The sequence below is a fragment of the Hippopotamus amphibius genome, chromosome 1 (genome assembly GCF_030028045.1).
Source record: "Hippopotamus amphibius kiboko isolate mHipAmp2 chromosome 1, mHipAmp2.hap2, whole genome shotgun sequence".
Classification (NCBI taxonomy): Eukaryota; Metazoa; Chordata; class Mammalia; order Artiodactyla; family Hippopotamidae; genus Hippopotamus; species Hippopotamus amphibius.
Genome location: NC_080186.1, coordinates 80,487,534 through 80,505,438, shown reverse-complemented (window position 1 = coordinate 80,505,438; position 17,905 = coordinate 80,487,534). Strand labels below are relative to the sequence as shown.

The 17,905-nt window shown below is 36.0% G+C and overlaps 1 protein-coding gene across 5 annotated transcripts in view; it reads right to left on the bottom strand.

The window, feature by feature from the left end:
* ITGB3BP (integrin subunit beta 3 binding protein) overlaps positions 1–17,905 on the bottom strand; it is a 94,545-nt gene that overhangs the window by 11,441 nt on the left and 65,199 nt on the right. For all 5 annotated transcript variants that reach the window (XR_009050223.1, XR_009050222.1, XM_057717510.1 and 2 more), the window contains exons 5-7: positions 4,478–4,556; positions 3,983–4,076; positions 3,464–3,523 (exon numbers count right to left, since the gene is read on the bottom strand). Coding sequence is in view for 3 of the 5 variants with exons in the window: in XM_057717510.1 (XP_057573493.1) it covers positions 3,464–3,523; positions 3,983–4,076; positions 4,478–4,556 (233 nt within the window). In the remaining 2 variants the exon portion in view is untranslated. The remainder of the gene's footprint in view (positions 1–3,463; positions 3,524–3,982; positions 4,077–4,477; positions 4,557–17,905) is intronic.

Below are 17,905 nucleotides of genomic sequence, written 5' to 3'. Positions count from 1 at the left end.
GAAGTTAAGTGTCTAGATTTCATATTCTAAGTGTCTAGATTTCATATCTTGGCAACTGCTCTACAATTTGCTTACATTCTTTTAAAAAATATTTTGTTTACTGGAAGTACTAGTCATAGACAAACAATGATGGTATTTTCTAATATCTCCAGAAAAAAATGAAAATTCTAAGTACAATATAATGCCATCCATTGTCTCAGGAATATCTGTATCAAGTTGTTTTATGTAGAGGTTGATTATATAAAGTAAATAAATTTCATGCCTTCCCATGTGATGATAATGTGACATTCCATTTGTATCAACCCACTGAATGGTCATGTGTTTTAAATCTTCAGCATAACAAATTAAAGATAATTTTGAAAATTCACATCCAAATATAATAGAAAAAGAACCTTTCATTTCATTATTTTTCTAATAGTCATAAAGACAATATTATTAAGGAAAGTGAAGTTAGGCTTACTTCCTAAGTAAGTGAAAAAAGAAAGAAGCCTTCCTTTGTTTAAGAAATTTGTATTTAGGAAAGGAGGTCCTCTTTATTCATAGGCTCTATCAAGGCATTCCCTAATTGGCAAGGTCCAGTTCTGAAAACTATGAAAATCTCAGTGTACCTTTAACATGTTATTGTGTATGTTTTAAATTTCCTGGAATAGGTTATATAAAGTGTTAGAATGGGTGTCAGATGTTTATTTAATTAAAACACTAGAGTCTTATCTTTATAATTATACTTCTCTGCCTGTAATAAAGATGCAACTGATGCTAAACAAACTAGCACTGAAGTGAAAAAAATAAACAGAACTAAAGGACCAATTCACAGGTGCAGTGACAGCATAAATGTTAGAATTCTCCTGTTGTCTATTTTAACTATTCTAGGAAAATTTGGTAAGAATCTGGAGGAAAAAAAATTCTGAAGGACATTCTTTTGATAGTGAAACAAGTAATCTGTTTATTTTCTTTCTTTTTTTTTTGTTTATTTTCATTTTCATAATTACCTAATAAACCAAATCCAAAACATATTATAGGGCTGATTTTTATATTATATAATTTCTAACTATATAATTTCTAATGTTATAGAGATTCGCAAAATGTTTTAAAATTTAAATAATTCTGGGTAACAGCACAGTTAAAGAAAAGAGTAAAGTAGAAATTTCTATGAAAAGTTGAAGGCTAGATCCCCAAATAAGGAATATATAAAGCAAATTAGTTTGAACTGTCAAAAAAACTAACAAAGCCCTGTTAAAAAGAATGTATGAATAGAAGGGGGTGAAAGTTAACAAAGAAATTTACATATAATGCACGTGATGGTGTGCATCATCTTTAACTAAAAAAAAAAAACCCACCAAAATTAAAAAATACACATCTTAAGAACCAGAGGAAAAAATAGGAGAAAACATTTTGTAAAAATATTTAGCTCAAATTCAAAATTAAAAAAAAGCTTCAATCTATTTTTCAGGCAATATTACTTTAAAAAATAAGCTGAACAACTAATAAAGATTTGAATATCTCAGTAAATATAAAGAACTAATGTAGCTCCTGCCAAGAAACAGAAATGGAAAATGACTTATACATTCTCATATATATTACTATATAATTTATATAAATATTATATATTTAATATACCTTAGCTCAGATTTCATTTAAGCCACAACAAATAATCAATGCTTATTAGAAACTTTAAAGCATGATTTAGTGATACAATCTCCTCTGTGCATGAACAAACACTCAGTTCTTAGGGAACACATGGTAATGGGCAAGTCAGTTTTAATGCATAAAATACTAGAAAATAGTTTTAAGGCTGATCATGCAGAAACACAGCAAGAACGAGTATGTACTGGATAACTGAAAGGAGATGACTGTTTTAATACGTGGAAATAATGTCTTAATAAATGTTTAGGGAAGGAAACAATACTTTTGGGAAATTTTTTCCATTAATTATTAGCAGTGACAGTTCACCTATTTGTTCTACAATTTTCTCTTCCTCGTTTCTCAAAACTGTTGGCAAAAGCCTAATGTAAAGCTTAATTCTAATTAGTTCTAGGAAATTACAGATTAAGAAAAATTACACCATTGCCACAAAATATACAGAAGAAAAATTTCCTCTAGTTGGGAAATAATAAAAATTCCAGTTTCCCATTATGATCCTCTAAAATTTGTCAAGTTAGAGAGGTTAAAACCACTAAACACCAGTTACACATTATAATCAAGTTACACAGCACTGGAGAGAAGAGATCCCAAGTCTTTTCTAGAAAAGAGCTGCCTTCATGCTTTTAAATTCTATGGATCCTAATGGGAGTTAGCTGCCCAACTGAATGGCTCAGGAAGCCTGTTCAGCGCCCTTCCGACGTGAGTTTTGGAGTTTTCCCATGGCTGTTGCCCTGCCATGACCCAGCTGGTCTCTGGAACTGACCAGCAAGGAATCCCAGCTGGTCTCTGGAACTGACCAGCAGGGAATCCCAGCTCTTTCCACTGCAAACTCATCGCTGGCTTTGTTAAAGATCCTATACACAGACTAACATACTAGATTGGTTGACCCAGTTTCAGTTACGCCTTATGTTTGAATCTGAGAGCTGGGATGACTCGATGATTTCATTTGTTTTAGGAAGAGACAACACGGAATAATGCAAAGACCACGCTTTTTGAGGTGTGACTGGTCTTTGGTTGGAATCCCTGCTCTGACACTTAAGTAGCAGTGTCTTTGGGCAAGTTACTTAACATGTTTCTGTGTCTTTGTTCCTTATCTATAATGACAATAATAGCTATCGTGCAGGGTTGTTGTAATGATCCTAGTGTTGGGAACATAGTAATTACTAGGCCTCAACAAATGGTAGTCATTGGTACTCAAAAATGGTATACTTAAAACATGACCCACTTCAAGGCCTACCCCTATCTGCAGAGACTGCCAAATGGCATTCATGTCAGGAATATTAAAATGATCCCTCTTAAGTTGGTCTAATGGTTTTAATATTTTATAGTCTGTGATTATTTTGCTTACTGAGGTACGAATGTGCATGTGTTATGAGAACTTAAAATCTGCTAATTTAGTTCCCCATACTGTGAAATGCTCAGAGGTATAAGAGTCCACAGTAGATCAGATGTCATTAATAATCTGAAAGTTTTCAGAACACTGGTTACAAAGTAACTTTTTATGCTTTGTGTGTCTTTCTAATTCACCATTAAAAGCTGCCATATATTAATGCATTGTTGCCCCATTTGTCTGTATTCTCAAAAAGAAGTTTGAATAGAAGAAAAAATTTAACTCAAACTGAAAACTGTATTTCAAAAGTTCAATCGTCAGGGAAGCTGATCTTACTAGAAATGGTCTTCTGCTAAATGCAATATAAATTTTTCAAAGGAGACTCGTGGTCTTTTAAAAGAACACACTAAAAAAGGGCTCACGATAATTGGTTGAAATGGTAAAATGAGATGAAAGGATCTCTTAATATAATAAATTAAAACAACTCTTTACCTTTGTTGGGAAGTCCTGAATTCTTCTTTTCAAATAGTTTTTGTTTTGTTACTTTTGTCACTAAAGGAAAAAAAAATCTTACATTAAAAATTAATACGAGGGAGTGTGGGGATATATTTATACATACAGCTGATTCACTTTGTTGTACAGCAGAAACTGGCACAACAGTGTAAAGCAATATACTCCAATAAAGAACTTAAAAAATAAATTAATTAAAAAATTAATACAGAATATTAATAATTTCTCATTTTGGAAGAAACAACTTCATAGGAAACAATAATTTCAAGCAATACATATTTATAAGTATCAAGTACAAAATGCAATACCTTATATCTTTTTTAAAGAATGAGAACTACATAAAAAAAGCCTAATACCAGTTACCAAGGTACAGTCTTTCCCTTCACATTCAAGAAGAATCCCTGAAATAACATATCCTGGCAAAAGATATGTGGCTTCCTGTTCTAAGTTTGCAAACAAGTAACAGAGAGACACCATTAGAAACTCATAAATTTCTCTTACTTAGTTCTTTTGTTTTCTGCAGTTCTCTTTTTAAGACACATGAGGCATGGGAGATACCAATGAGATTTTCAAGCTCTCTGCTGCCCTCCAAAGCCTAAAAGAAAGTCATCTTAAATGAATTAAGTTCTCTACAAATATACTACTACTGATAAGTCTAGTGAAAAAACAGTACACTGCTTCCTTCATTTGAAAAACAAATTTTACGATAATGAAATTTAACTTTTTCTGGTAGGTTAACTATTGCAAACCTTAAAATACATGAATAAAAACAATTTATTAACTAAAAAGACTAAACATAATTAATAAATCTACTTTTAAATGTGAAGAAGCCAGATATAACTAAAATATTATGGTTAATTAATGTTCATATAAGAAAAGAAATTCCCATGAAAAATAAATTGAACATATCCCCTGTAAGCTCTTTCTGGGACTGGAGTCTCCTTTTTTGAATGGGGTAATAGAAGTATGAAAAGTTATATGCCAAAAAAAGCAAACCTGTATACTACTTAAACTCTGCATTATTTCCATGAATTCTTCTGATGATTTCTCAACTTTAGATAGCAACACCATGAATCTATGAATGAAGAAGAAAATATTGAGCAAGATCAAGAACTTGAACGTGGCAAGTCATTTTCAGAACTTTAATTCTTTTAAAAGCATCTTAGATTCAGTTCTCTAATCTTTTTCTTTACATTTTTCAAAGTGGTGAAAGATGTAAATGCTCCTCCTTCATGCTTTCATTCCTTTACAAACAAAATATTTTACCAACCATACTGTCTTATGGAGTTTCACTTTCTCATTCCCACTGAGCAGTGGGAGAGAAGATATAGCTGGCTTGTCCTTTCTCCCCTATACCACTCACGTATGAGAAAACGAATACACCACCATTTCCTTATTTACCCAGACCTAAGCCTATGAATCAGTGTTACCCAGAATTTTTTTTTAATAAAAAACCAAGTTTTTTAGCTTCAATATATTTCAATGTGACAAAGACACAAAGGCACTCTTTTAAATTTGAAAACAAAGAAAACTTCACTTTGTAATCCCATCTTCCTTCTGAACACATCTCTAGTCAGCATATTAGCATTCTGGAAAATTCTTAGGTTTTTAAAATATTTCTACAGCTTTATGTCATACTTTCTTGCCTTGATATAACATTACACACACACACACACACACACATTCATGTGTCTATAATTTTAAAAGCTGCACAATATTGTACCTAGTGAAAACACCAAAGATGATTTGGCTGCAATTTTAGTTTCTTTTTCATAGCTGTATCTGATACGGCTCAGATCTCATAGCCGTATGTGATAATCTATACCAGTGCAGTCTAACAGAAATATAATGCAAGCCACATACGTAATTAAAACTTTTCTAGTAGCCACATTAAAAGAAGTAAAAAGAAATAGGTGAACTTAATTTTAATGATATATTTTATTGAACCCAATATATCCAAAGTATTACCATTTCAACATGTAATCAATATAAAAATTATTCACAAGATATTTTATATCTTTTTTTTCAAAATTCAGTGTATACTTTACACTCATAGCACATTTCAGAATAGTCACATTTCAAATGCTCATTAGCCATGTGTGGCTGGCTAGTGACTCCTGTTTCGGAGAGCACAAATCTATACTATCGATTTTATGAGAGAAACTAGAAATTCTATTTAAATGCTTTTCAAAATCACACCAGTGTTATCCATTAACATTTGTGTGCTATTAAAAAATAAGACAAATGTGATGTTAAATGTTCATATACAATGAATATGAATATGTTTCAACTAAGTAAAATATATATCTAAGCATGCAAGCAAGGACCAAAGAGAAAGCATTATGCAAAAGCTAAAAATTATGTGACGATGGCGGAATTACAGGTCATATTTTAAAAAAATTTTTCGTATATTATTAGGCATTTTAAATTAGAATTCATCTATCTGTCTGAGGCCCCAACTGCTTACCAGTGGAATCTCAGTTTGAGAGAGTATCATAAAGGGATTCCAGCTCCTGCAATTGAGCTCCAAAAGCCAGAAGGAACAAGAGGACTTAAGTGACTCCTACCCAGGGCTGGGAACCTCCAGCTTCCCCTACATTTATACCTGATCCTACTAAGTGCCTCAAAAGTGCAAGGCTGAGGCAATTAAGCTACTGTGCTATGAGAAGGTAGTCCTAGGGGCTCTTTTCCTTGCATCCCTTTCCTGGGAGGATTGGAGTGGCAGAGCCTCTCCACACGGTCTTCTCATAACTTAAGGAACTGATGCTGTCCCCTGTCTACCCTCAGGGACTTGTGTGGGAAGGGCTGGGTTCTGCAGGGATCCCATCCTGAATGACTCCAAGGAGCTCTGTTCAGGTAGAGTAAGATGTAAATGGTGCCCCCAGGAGCTGTGCTACCTAGCACCCCCAACAAACCCATTAGTAAATCTCTCTCCCAAGTTAAGATAGTTATCCAGCAGCTAAGCAAACTGACATCCCTGGAGTTTTTGGACTGAATATTAATTCTCTATCAAGATATCCTTCACATGCTTAAGCTACTTTTGCAGGGAAACTTGCCTCCACTGCAGGACCAAGTGGAGTAGTGGACATTCCATCACTCTTGTCATTTTTGTTTTAATTTCCTTTCCTCTCCTCCTCCTTCTCCTTTTACTTCTTGCTAGGTGAAATCAACTCCTTTTCTCATCTCAATGGCAACCAAATTCATGGACTGGTTTTATAATTGTCATCCAACTGTTAAATTTGGAGAAATTCAGGAACTGTGTTCTTCATTTCTACATCTTCTGACTCAGTGGACAAGGCTTCATATCCTTGGAGATAAATTACTGGCTGAGCAGCTTTTGGGAGAAGAATGGTTGCCACTGTCTTCATCCTACACAAAATGGCAATTTTTATATTTAATCCCATTTGTGCTGGAGACTGGATATTTATTGCTACTGATAAATAGCATTTTCTATGTTTTCAATGGATGGTTAAAACTGTATTTTGTTGCCTTAAGACAGCATTATTGTTTGCTTTAATATCTCGATGTCCCTTCACTAATTTACTTATTTCTGAAAATCAACAATCTTTTATTCCTGCCTGCAAAATACATTTCTGTTACAAAATTTCCAAATTATTGTTGCCCCCTCTTTCAAGTTGGTGAGTGAAATGTCATCAGTGGGTGCTATTCATATTTTATAGAACACTATTTCTTTCTTAAACAGATTTGCCTCTGGCTGGACTAAATTGGATCAAATCCTTCATCTTAGAACGACCACTGCACACTATGCACATGTTGATGGGTACTGCATCCAGATATCCAGTGACTGCTGCCAGTTTCATGCCATCCGTATAAGATTTGATCAAATCCTATATTATGGCCAAAGACCACTGTAGTACAACTTGAGAAATCAGAAATCTCAGTCCTCCTTGAATGAATCTTTTTTGTTTGTCAGTAAAGGAAAAATCCAGCATCATTTTTTTTAACCAACTTTTTAAAGTGTCTGGGTTAGTTCTCTAAGATACTTTTAAAAAGAAACTATGATCCAGTTGGTGCGGCACAACAGAAAGCTGTTCAAGTTTTGACATGTTTTTGCCAGACTGCCTTACCTCAGGGCAGAGTGTTATGGTATGTTCACTATGAATATCTCTTTTTCTCTTGAGAAAGCCACATGCCAAAAACTCAGGATTTTAGGTGCATTTTCCAATTTGCCTAGAAAAGTCTCACTGTGAAATTCAGAGTTCTCTCATTTTCCCCAAAGAGGAAGTTTTATTCTGAAGAACAACTGAAATTAGATGCTTTGGCCACATAAAATTCATGGAGGGATGTATCCATTAATTATGCTTTAATTTTTTTCCACACTAATTTCTTCAGTCTCAAACAAGTCATACATAACGTAACTTTCAAAACTATCATTCTGCTCCAATTCTGTACTTTTTCCCTATCTTGACTGCTTTCAATTATTTCCTATTCTTACCTTCCAACTTAGTTTCATCATTTTCCTTTTCTCATAAATTTCCTCAGATGTATTCTGAGGGGAGAACTAAAAGAATAAGGAGAAACTATCATTAAATTGGTGGGTGTGACTAAAAATTGCTGATTCAGGTGATTAGCAAGCATTAACTCAGCTGCTACTGTGCCATCCTAGATGTGGAAGAAGGGAGGCAAGGGGGATAGGAAAGGAGCCCACTAATTTCTTCAAGATTCCCTAGCATATGATTATTTTCATAAGTTCAATTCTAGAACCTCTGGACTTATGAAAATAATCAGCTAATACTGACCAGGTTTTTAAAACAGAGAAAATCCTCTCACTGCTCTTTGCAGACTACCACACTGACATAAAAATGCTTATGAATGAATGAATGAATACGAATGATTTTTGAATGAATATGAAGTCTCATTGAAATTTGTACAGGATCCATAATATTGTTAGATTTTTTTTGTCTATGTATTTCTGCAAATTTTATATAATAAAACATTTTCATAGTAAAAAAAAGTATCTAGTAAGCTGTGTGTTTTAATTAATAAAACTACGAAATTCATCTTGTAAATTAAAAAAAAAAAAAAAAGATTCCCTAGCATAAACCCATGGTGCCTACTATCCTAACTGTGCAGGCACTGTGGATGTAGTGGAATGTCTAAAAGCCAAAATGGTCTTTAAAGATCCCGATTTCCGCCTTTCCATAACTTCCAATTGTTTGGCATCCTTCTTCCTCACCAGCCTGCAAGTTCCATGAAGGCAAGGACAGTGTCTACCTTGTTTACGTTATAAATCAAGTTACCTAGCATGGTGTCTGTAGTATGATAGATATTATTTGATGGATCAATGAATAAAATAAAAAAGACCTAGTCCAGTGAACACCCATTCGTAGATCCAAGTGAAATATGCTAATCCTTCATTTTTTTCTTTTACTTCCTTCTAATCATAGACTTCACAGTTCATCAGTTTGTTACATCACTGAGAAAGCTGGGTGGGGAAAACGGGAGATGCAGGTCAAAGGGTACAAGCTTTCATTTATAAGATGAATAAGTTCTGGGGATCTCATGTACAACATGGTAGCTATAGTTAAAAATACTATATTGTATACTTCAAATTGATGAGAGTAGATCTTAAGTATTCTCATCATCAAGAAAACAAGGTAACTGTGAGATGATAAATGTGTTAATTAACCTCACTGTCATAATTATTTCACACTGTATACATATATCAAATCATCATGTTATACACTTTAAATACATATATTTTATTGGTCAATTATATTTAAGTTGGAAAAAACTTTTAAAAAAGAAAGTTAATTTTCTCAGTCCCTTAACCTTCTGCCACACACGTCCTTCCAATGTGTAATCCTGGATTTCCTACCTATCTGTTTTCTTCATTCCTGGCCCAAGCTGTGAGTGCTACAGAAAACTTACAGCAGTATTGATGGTCAATATTACAAGTACATATACGATTTGCTGGGCCCCTGATGCTGCTTAACTCTCCTTTTACTTAATGAATATTCTCTCTTTCACAAACCACTGCTCAGAATAATGGTCTAGACCAACTTCCACTTCCTCCATACTGAAATTAAATTCAAATATTCAGATTTCTGCCTTACTACTCTACTAACACTATACTCTCAAAAGCCACAAGTGAACTCTTAATTCCACTACTAAAAGCTTACCTGAAAGTCACCACTCATCAGAGGTTGTATTTTTATAAAATCTCAAGAAACCTGAGAAGTGCATGTACATAACAGGGATAAAATCCTCAGGTTTTTCTTTTTTTTTTTAATTTATTTTTTCTTTCAATTTTATTGAGATATAATTGACATGCAGCACTGTATAAGTTTACAGTATACAGCATACTGATGTGACTTACATACTAATGAAATGACTGCCACAATAACGTTAAGGAACAGGTTTTTCTTTATCCTCACAGTATTATGTCTTATACAGAAAAAGGTAAATTGGTCACTGAACCTCTATTTACATAACTCTATTAATCTAAATTATTTTGGATGATGATAGCTGGATTATAACAATGAAAATATATTGTTAATATTTTTGAGCTCTTTCCAAATACAAGGCACTGTATTTATTACTTTATAAGCTGTATCTTGTTTAATCTTTTTTTAAAACTTAATTATTTTTTTATTTTTTTAAGCTCTTTATTGGAGTATAATAGCTTTACACTGTTGTTCCGGTTTCTGCTGTACAACAAAGTGAATCAGCTGTATTTATACATATATCCCCCATCCCCCCCTCCTGTGACCCCTTCCCACCCTCCCTATCCCACTCCTCTAAGTCATCACCCATCATCAAGTTGATCTCCCTGTGTTATGCTGCAGCTTCCCACTAGCTATCTATTTTACATTTGGTAGTGCATATATGTCAGTGCTACTTTCTCACTTCGTCCCAGCTTCCCCTTCACCCCCTCCCCCACTCCCACGTTCTCTACATCTGCATCTTTATTCTTGCCCTGTCACTGGGTTCATCAGTACCATTTTTTTAGATTCCATATATAGGAGTTAGCATATGGAATTTGTTTTTCTCTTTCTGGCTTACTTCACTCTGTATGACAGACTCTAGGTCCATCCACATCACTACAAAAAACTCAATTTCATTGCGTTTTATGGTTGAGTAATATTCCATTGTATAGATGTGCCACATCTTCTTTATCCATTCATCTGCTTATCTGCATTTAGGTTGCTTCCATGTCCTGGCTATTGTAAATAGTGCTGCAATAAACATTATGGTACATGTTTCTTTTTGGATTATGGTTTTCTCAGGGTATATGCCCAGGAGTGGGATTGCTGGGTCATATGCTAGTTCTATTTTTAGTTTTTTAAGGAACCTCCAAGCTGTTTTCCATAGCTGCTGTACCAATTTATATTCCCGCCAACAGTGCAGGAGGCTTCCCTTTTCTCTGCACCCTCTCCAGCATTTATTGTTTCTAGATTTTTTGATGATGGCCATTCTGACTGGTGTGAGGTGATACCTCATTGTAGCTTTGATTTGCATTTCTCTAATGATTAGTGATGTTGAACATCTCTTCATGTGTTTGTTAGCCATCTGCCTGTCTTCTTGCGGAAAAATGTCTATTTCGGTCTTCTGCCCATTTTTGGATTGGGTTATTTGCTTTTTTGACATTGAGCTGCATAAGCTGCTTGTATATTTTGGAGATTAATCCTTTGTCAGTTGCTTTGTTGGCAAATATTTTCTCCCATTCTGAGGGTTGTCTTCTTGTCGTATTTATGGCTTCTTCTTTTTTTTTTTAAGCTTTTATAAATTTATTTATTTATTTGCTGTGCTGGGTCTTCGCTGCTGCACACAGGCTTTCTCTACTTGTGGTGAGTGGGGGCTACTCCTCATTATGGTGCGCAGGCTCCTCATTGCCATGGCTTCTCTTGTTGTGGAGTATGGGCTCTAGGCACGTGGGCTTCAGTAGTTGCAGCATACAGGCTCAGTAGCTGTGGCTCATGGGCTCTAGAGCTCAGGCTCAACTGTTTTGGCGCAAGGGTTTAGTTGCTCCGAGGCATGTGGGACTTCCTGGAGCAGGGATTGAACCCATGTTCCCTGCACTGGCAGATAGATTCTTAACCACTGCATCACCTAGGAAATACCTTGTCTATGGTTTCTTTTGCTGTGCAAAAGCTTTTAAGTTTCATTAGGTCCCATTTGTTTATTTTTGATTTTTATTTCCGTTATTCTAGGAGGTGGGTCAAAAAGGATCTTGCTTTGATTTATGTCATAGAGTATTGTGCCTATGTCTTCCTCTAAGAGTTTTATAGTGTCTGGCCTTACATTTAGGTCTTTAATCCATTTGGAGTTTATATTTGTGTATGGTGTTAGGAAGTATTCTAATTTCATTCTTTTACATGTAGCTGTCCAATGTTCCCAGCACCACTTATTGAAAAGGTTGTCTTTTCCCACTGTATATTCTTGCCTCCTTTGTCAAAGATAAGCTGCCCATATGTGCATGGGTTCATCTCTGGGCTCTCTATTCTGTTCCATTGATCTATATTTCTGTTTTTGTGCCAGTACCATACTGTCTTGATCATTGTAGTCTTGTAGTATAGCTTGAAGTCAGGGAGACTGATTCCACCAACTCCTCCTTCTCAAGGTTGCTTTGGCTATTTGGAGTCTTTTGCGTTTCTATACAAATTGTAAAATTTCTTGATCTAGTTCTGTGAAAAATACTATGGGTAATTTGATAGGGATTGCGTTGACTCTGCAAATTGCTTTGGGTAGTATAGCTATTTTCACAATGTTGATTCTTCCAGTCCAACACATGGTATGTGCCTCCATCTGTTTGTATCATCTTTGATTCCTTTTATCAGTGTCTTATAGTTTTCTGCATACAGGTCTTTTGCCTCCTTAGGCAGGTTTATTCCTAGGTATTTCATTCTTTTTGCGGCAATGGTAAATGGGAGAGTTTCCTTAATTTCTCTTTCTGACTTTTCATTGTTAGTGTATAGGAATGCAAGAGATTTCTGTGCATTAATTTTGTATCCTGATACTTTACTAAATTCATAGATTAGTGCTGACAGTTTGCTGGTAGCATCTTCTATGTATAATATCATGTCATCTGCAAAGAGTGACAATTTTACTTCTTTTCCAATTTGGATTCCTTTTATTTCGTTTTCTTCTCTGACTGCTGTGGCTAAAACTTCCAAAACTATGTTGAATAACAGTGGTGAGAGTGGGCACCCTTGTCTTGTTCCTGTTCTTAGAGGGAATGCTTTCAGTTTTTCACCATTTAGAATGATGTTGGCTGTTGCTCTGTCATATATGGCTTTTATTATGTTGAGATAATTTCCTTCTATGCCCATTTTCTGGAGAGCTTTTATCATAAATCGATGTTGAATTTTGCCAAAAGCTTTTTCTGCATCTATTGAGATGATCATATGGTTTTTGTCCTTCAATTTGTTAATATGATGTATCACATTGATTGGTTTGTGTATATTGAAGAATCCTAGCATTCCAGGGATAAACCCCACTTGATCATGGTATGTGATCTTTTTAATTGCTGTTGGATTCTGTTTGCTAGTATTTTGTTGAGGATTTTTGCATCTATATTCATCAGTGATATTGGCCTGTAATTTTCTTTTTTTGTGACATCTTTGTCTGGTTTTGGTATCAGGGTGATGGTGGCCCTGTAGAATGAGTTTGGGAGTGTTCCCCCTTCTGCTATATTTTGGAAAAGTTTGAGAAGGATAGGTGTTAGCTTTTCCCTAAATGTTTGATAGAATTCACCTGTGAATGCATCTGGCCCTGGGCTTTTGTTTGTTGAGGAGATTTTTTTTTTATCACAGTCTCAATTTCAGTGCTTGTGATAGGTCTGTTCATATTTTCTATTTCTTCCTAGTTCAGACTTGAAAGATTGCACTTTTCTAAGAATTTATCCATATCTTCCAGGTTATCCAACTTATTGGCATAGAGTTGCTTGTAGTAGTCTCTCATGATCTTTTGTATTTGTACAGTGTCAGTTGTTACTTCTTTTTCATTTCTAATTCTGTTGATTTGCATCTTCTCCCTTTTTTTCCTGATGAGTCTGGCTAATGGTTTATCAATTTTGTTTATCTTCTCAAAGAACCAGCTTTTAGTTTTATTGATCTTTGCTCTTGTTTCCTTCACTTCTTTTTCATTTATTTCTGCTCTGATCTTTATGATTTCTTTCCTTCTGCTCACTTAGGGTCATTTTTTTTGTTGTTGTTGTTCTTCTTTATCTAATTGTTTTAGTTGTAAGGTTAGGTTGTTTATTCAAGATTTTTCATGTTTCTTGAGGTAGGATTGTATTGCTATAAACTTCCCTCTTAGAACTGCCTTTGCTGCATCCCATAGGTTTTGGGTCGTCGTGCTTTCATTGTCATTTGTTTCTAGGTGTTTTTGATTTCCTCTTTGATTTCTTCAGTGATTTCTTGGTTGTTTAATTCTGTATTGTTTAGCTTCCATGTGTTTGTATTTTTTACAGTTTTTTTTTTTCCTGTAATTGATATCTAGTCTCATGGTGTTGTGGTTGGAGAAGATGCTTATTATGATTTCAATTTTCTTGAATTTACCAAGGCTTGATTTGTGACCCAAGATGTGATCTATCCTGGAGAATGTTCCGTGTCCACTTGAGAAGAAAGTGTAGTCTGTCATTTTTGGATGGAATGTCCTATAAATATCAATTGAGTTGAGATGGTCTAATGTTTCACTTGAAGCTTGTGTTTCCTTATTTATTTTCTTTTTGGGTGATATGTCCATTGGTGTAAGTGGGGTATTAAAGTCTCTTACTATTATTGTTACTGTCGATTTTGCCTTCTATGGCTGTTAGCATTTGCCTTATGTATTGAGTGGGGTGCAGAGATTGGGTGCAGAGATATTTACAACTGTTATATCTTCTTCTTGGATTATGCCTTGATCATTATGTAGTGTCCTTCCTTGTCTCTTGTAATAGTCTTTACTTTAAAGTCTAATGTGTCTGATATGTGTATTGCTACTCCAGCTTTCTTTTGATTTCCATTTGTGTGGAATATCTTTTTCCATCCCCTTACTTTCAGTCTGTATCTATCCCTAGGTCTGAAGTGGGCTTCTTATAGACAGCATATATATGGATCTTGTTTCTGTATCCACTCAGCCAGTCTGTATCTTTTGGTTGTAGCATTTAATCCATTTACATTTAAGGTAATTATAGACATATATGTTCCTATTACCATTTTCTTAATTGTTTTGGGTTTGTTTTTGTAGGTCTTTTCCTTCTCTTGTGTTTCCTGCCTAGAGAAGTTCCTTTAGCAATTGTTGTAAGGCTGGTTTGGTGGTGCTGAATTCTCTTAGCTGTTGCTTGTCTGTAAAGCTTTTGATTTCTCTGTCGAATCTGAATGAGATTCTTGCTGGGTAGAGTATTCTTGGCTGTAGGTTTTTCTCTTTCAAGACTTTAGGTATATCCTGCCACTCTCTTCTGGCCTGCAGAGTTTCTGCAGAAAGATCAACTTTTTTATGGATTTTCCCTTATATGTTATTTGTTGCTTTTCTCTTGCTGCTTTTAATATTTTTTCTTTGTGTTTTTGTTAGTTTGATTAATATGTGCCTCAGTGTGTTTCTCCTTAGATTTATTCTGTGTGGGACTCTGTGCTTCTTGGACTTGATTGACTATTTCATTTCCCATGTTGGGGAAGTTTTCTATTATAATCTCTTCAAATATTTTCTCAGACCCTTCCTTTCATTCTTCTTCTTCTGGGATGCCTATGATTCAAATGCTGGTGTGCTTAATGTTGTCCGCAAGGTCTCTGAGACTGTCTTCCATTCTTTTTATTCTTTTTTCTGCTCTGTGGCAGTTATTTCCACCATTCTATCTTCCAGCTCACTTAACTCGTTCTTCTGCCTCGGTTATTCTACTGTTGATTCCATGTAGAGTATTTTTAATTTAAGTTATTGTGTTGTTCATTACTGTTTGTTTGCTCTTTAGTTTTTCTAGGTCCCAGATTTTGGATCATCTTTACTAACACTACTCTGAATTCTTTTTCAGGCAATTTGCCTATTTCTTCATTTATTTCAGCTTGTGGGTTTTTATCTTGCTCCTTTGCCTGCAAAGTGTTTCTTTCTTTTCTCATTTTGTCTAATTTACAGTATTTGATGTCTCCTTTCCCTATGCTGCCTGGTAATAATTCCTCTTGTTTCTGTTCTCTGACCCCTGTGGTGGGGTTGGTCCAGTGTCTCAAGTAGGCTTCCTGATGGGAGGGTCTGGTGCCTGCTTTCTGGTGTGTGGATCTGAGTCTTTTCCCTCTGATGAGTAGGGCTGTGTCAGGTGGTGTGTTTTAAGGTGTCTGTGAGCTTAGTATGGCTTTAGGTAGTCTGTGAGCTGATGGGTGGGTTTGTTTTCCTGTCTTGTTTGTAGTTTGGTGTGAGGTATCCAGCACTAGCAGCTGCAGGCAGTCAGGTGAAGTCAGATCTTAGACTCTGACAGAGGCCTCTGTGAGAGCTCTCTGCGATTAATAGTCCCAGTGGCTGAGGACTCTCTCCTGTGTTCTAGCATCCTAGACTTGGTGCTCCCTCTCCAGAGCATCAGACTTGACTTCTGGTTGAGGAATCCAGACTCCACAGGTCGCTCATCCCAGCAATAAAGGGGCTTAAAAAAGGCTATCCAAGCCCCAGACTAATGGTAAAAGGTTAAGTCAAACAAACAAATACTGAATCAAGGAAACACGTACATGCACAAGAAAAACAAAAGCAGAACCCAATAGAACATAAAGCGCTAGAACAACCAGACAGAAGAACCCCAGAATGCAATCAGACAATTAAAGAGAAAACCAACAAAAATTCAAAACCAAAAAAACCCAAAACATAAGCAGAGTGCCAACTAAAGACTGATGCAAAGAAACAAAACAAACCAACAAGCATGGCTGGGAAAAAAACAACCAAACCCAGAAGAATTGTGAAAACATGGACCAAATATAATAGGGACCAAATAGAAACAAGGACCAAATATAACAGAACAAGAGAACAACCAGATAGACCGAAGAACCCCAAAATGAAATCAATCAATTATAATTAGAACTAAGATAAAGACAAAACCTAAAAACAAAAAACCAAAGCAGTGTGTTATTTGAAGAATAAAGCATGGAAACAGAGCAGACCAATAATAATGATGGAAAGTATAATAAGATAAAATAAAATAAAATAGGGATAAAACACAGAGCAACAGAAGAGTATAGAATAACTGGAAATATAAAAAAGAAAAAGAAAAAGAAAAATGTATTGAAGATGAAGAAAAGAAGATGGGGAGATAAACTCAGCACTACAGTAAAGCTAGCTAGAAATATAAATATATAAAAAGGATAAAAATGAAAATAAAAGTAAAAAATAGAATAAAAAAATGTTATAAAATGTGAAGATCTCTTAGGACTAAAATTGTAATTCAAAAAAAAAAAAAAAAAGCCAGAACTGACAACAGAATGGATCAAATCAATAGAATTAATAATAATAATTCTGTTTCCTTGGGGTCTCAGCTGTAAGTGTCCTTGTACATGCCTTGAGCCTCAGGCCACCTTCGCCTCCCCAAGAGGCCCTCCTCTGACTCTGGGTTGGACTCTGGACCTGCTGTGGGTCCTATGGAGTCCACTTAGGCTCTGATCTGGCCCAATTCCTGTGTGTACTTGCTCCCAAAGTCCATAGCTGCCAGAGGTAGACCTTTTTCATTTGTGGGAAAATTCATTGTCTACTCAGATATTCCAAAGACATAGGGTCTACCTAGCTGATTGTGGGGATTTAGTCTGCACCTTGTACAGCTGATGAAAAGATTTTAGAACCTCTTCCTTAGTCCCCTTGTCCCTGGCCTTCAGCTTTGGTTTTGTCCCCACCTCTGCATGTGGTCCAACTGCCAGAGTCTGGTCCTGAGGCTGCCTTGGAGCTCCTGAGTCTGCCTCAGTGAGAGTTTCCTTTATTGTCCATCTGCAGGCATCAGTGTGTGGGGAGAAAGCGGCTTTGATAGTGGCTACTCTCCCTACATGTGACTCAGCAGTAGCGCCCTGCTTAGATCATGGGAGCCCCAGGGATGATGCCAAATGTGCAGGGATGCTGGCGGCCATGGGTATAAGAAATCTGGCCTTAGTGAGGTTCTTTACTGGTGCTCAGCATAAGGCACATGAAAGCCAGCCCTCTGGGGCTTTTTGTATTACTCTGCGACCCACAGAGCTTCCTTTATTGTTTGCCTGTAGGCGCCGGTGTAAGGGGAGAGAGAGGGTACAACAGTGGCTCCTTTCCCTGTATGTGAGTCAGCAGAAATGCCTTGCCTGGGTCGTGGGAGCCCTGGCAGTGGTGGCGGTGCCAACTGCACAGGGAAGCCGGCAGGCTTGGGTATAAGAGGAACGTCTCCAGAGATGGCCCACCCTGGCCAACTTCTTCTGGCTTTCGACAGCAGGCATACCAGGGCTAGACCCCGAGCAGGCTTTTTCTACCTCTTATCGATCGGCGCTCAATAGC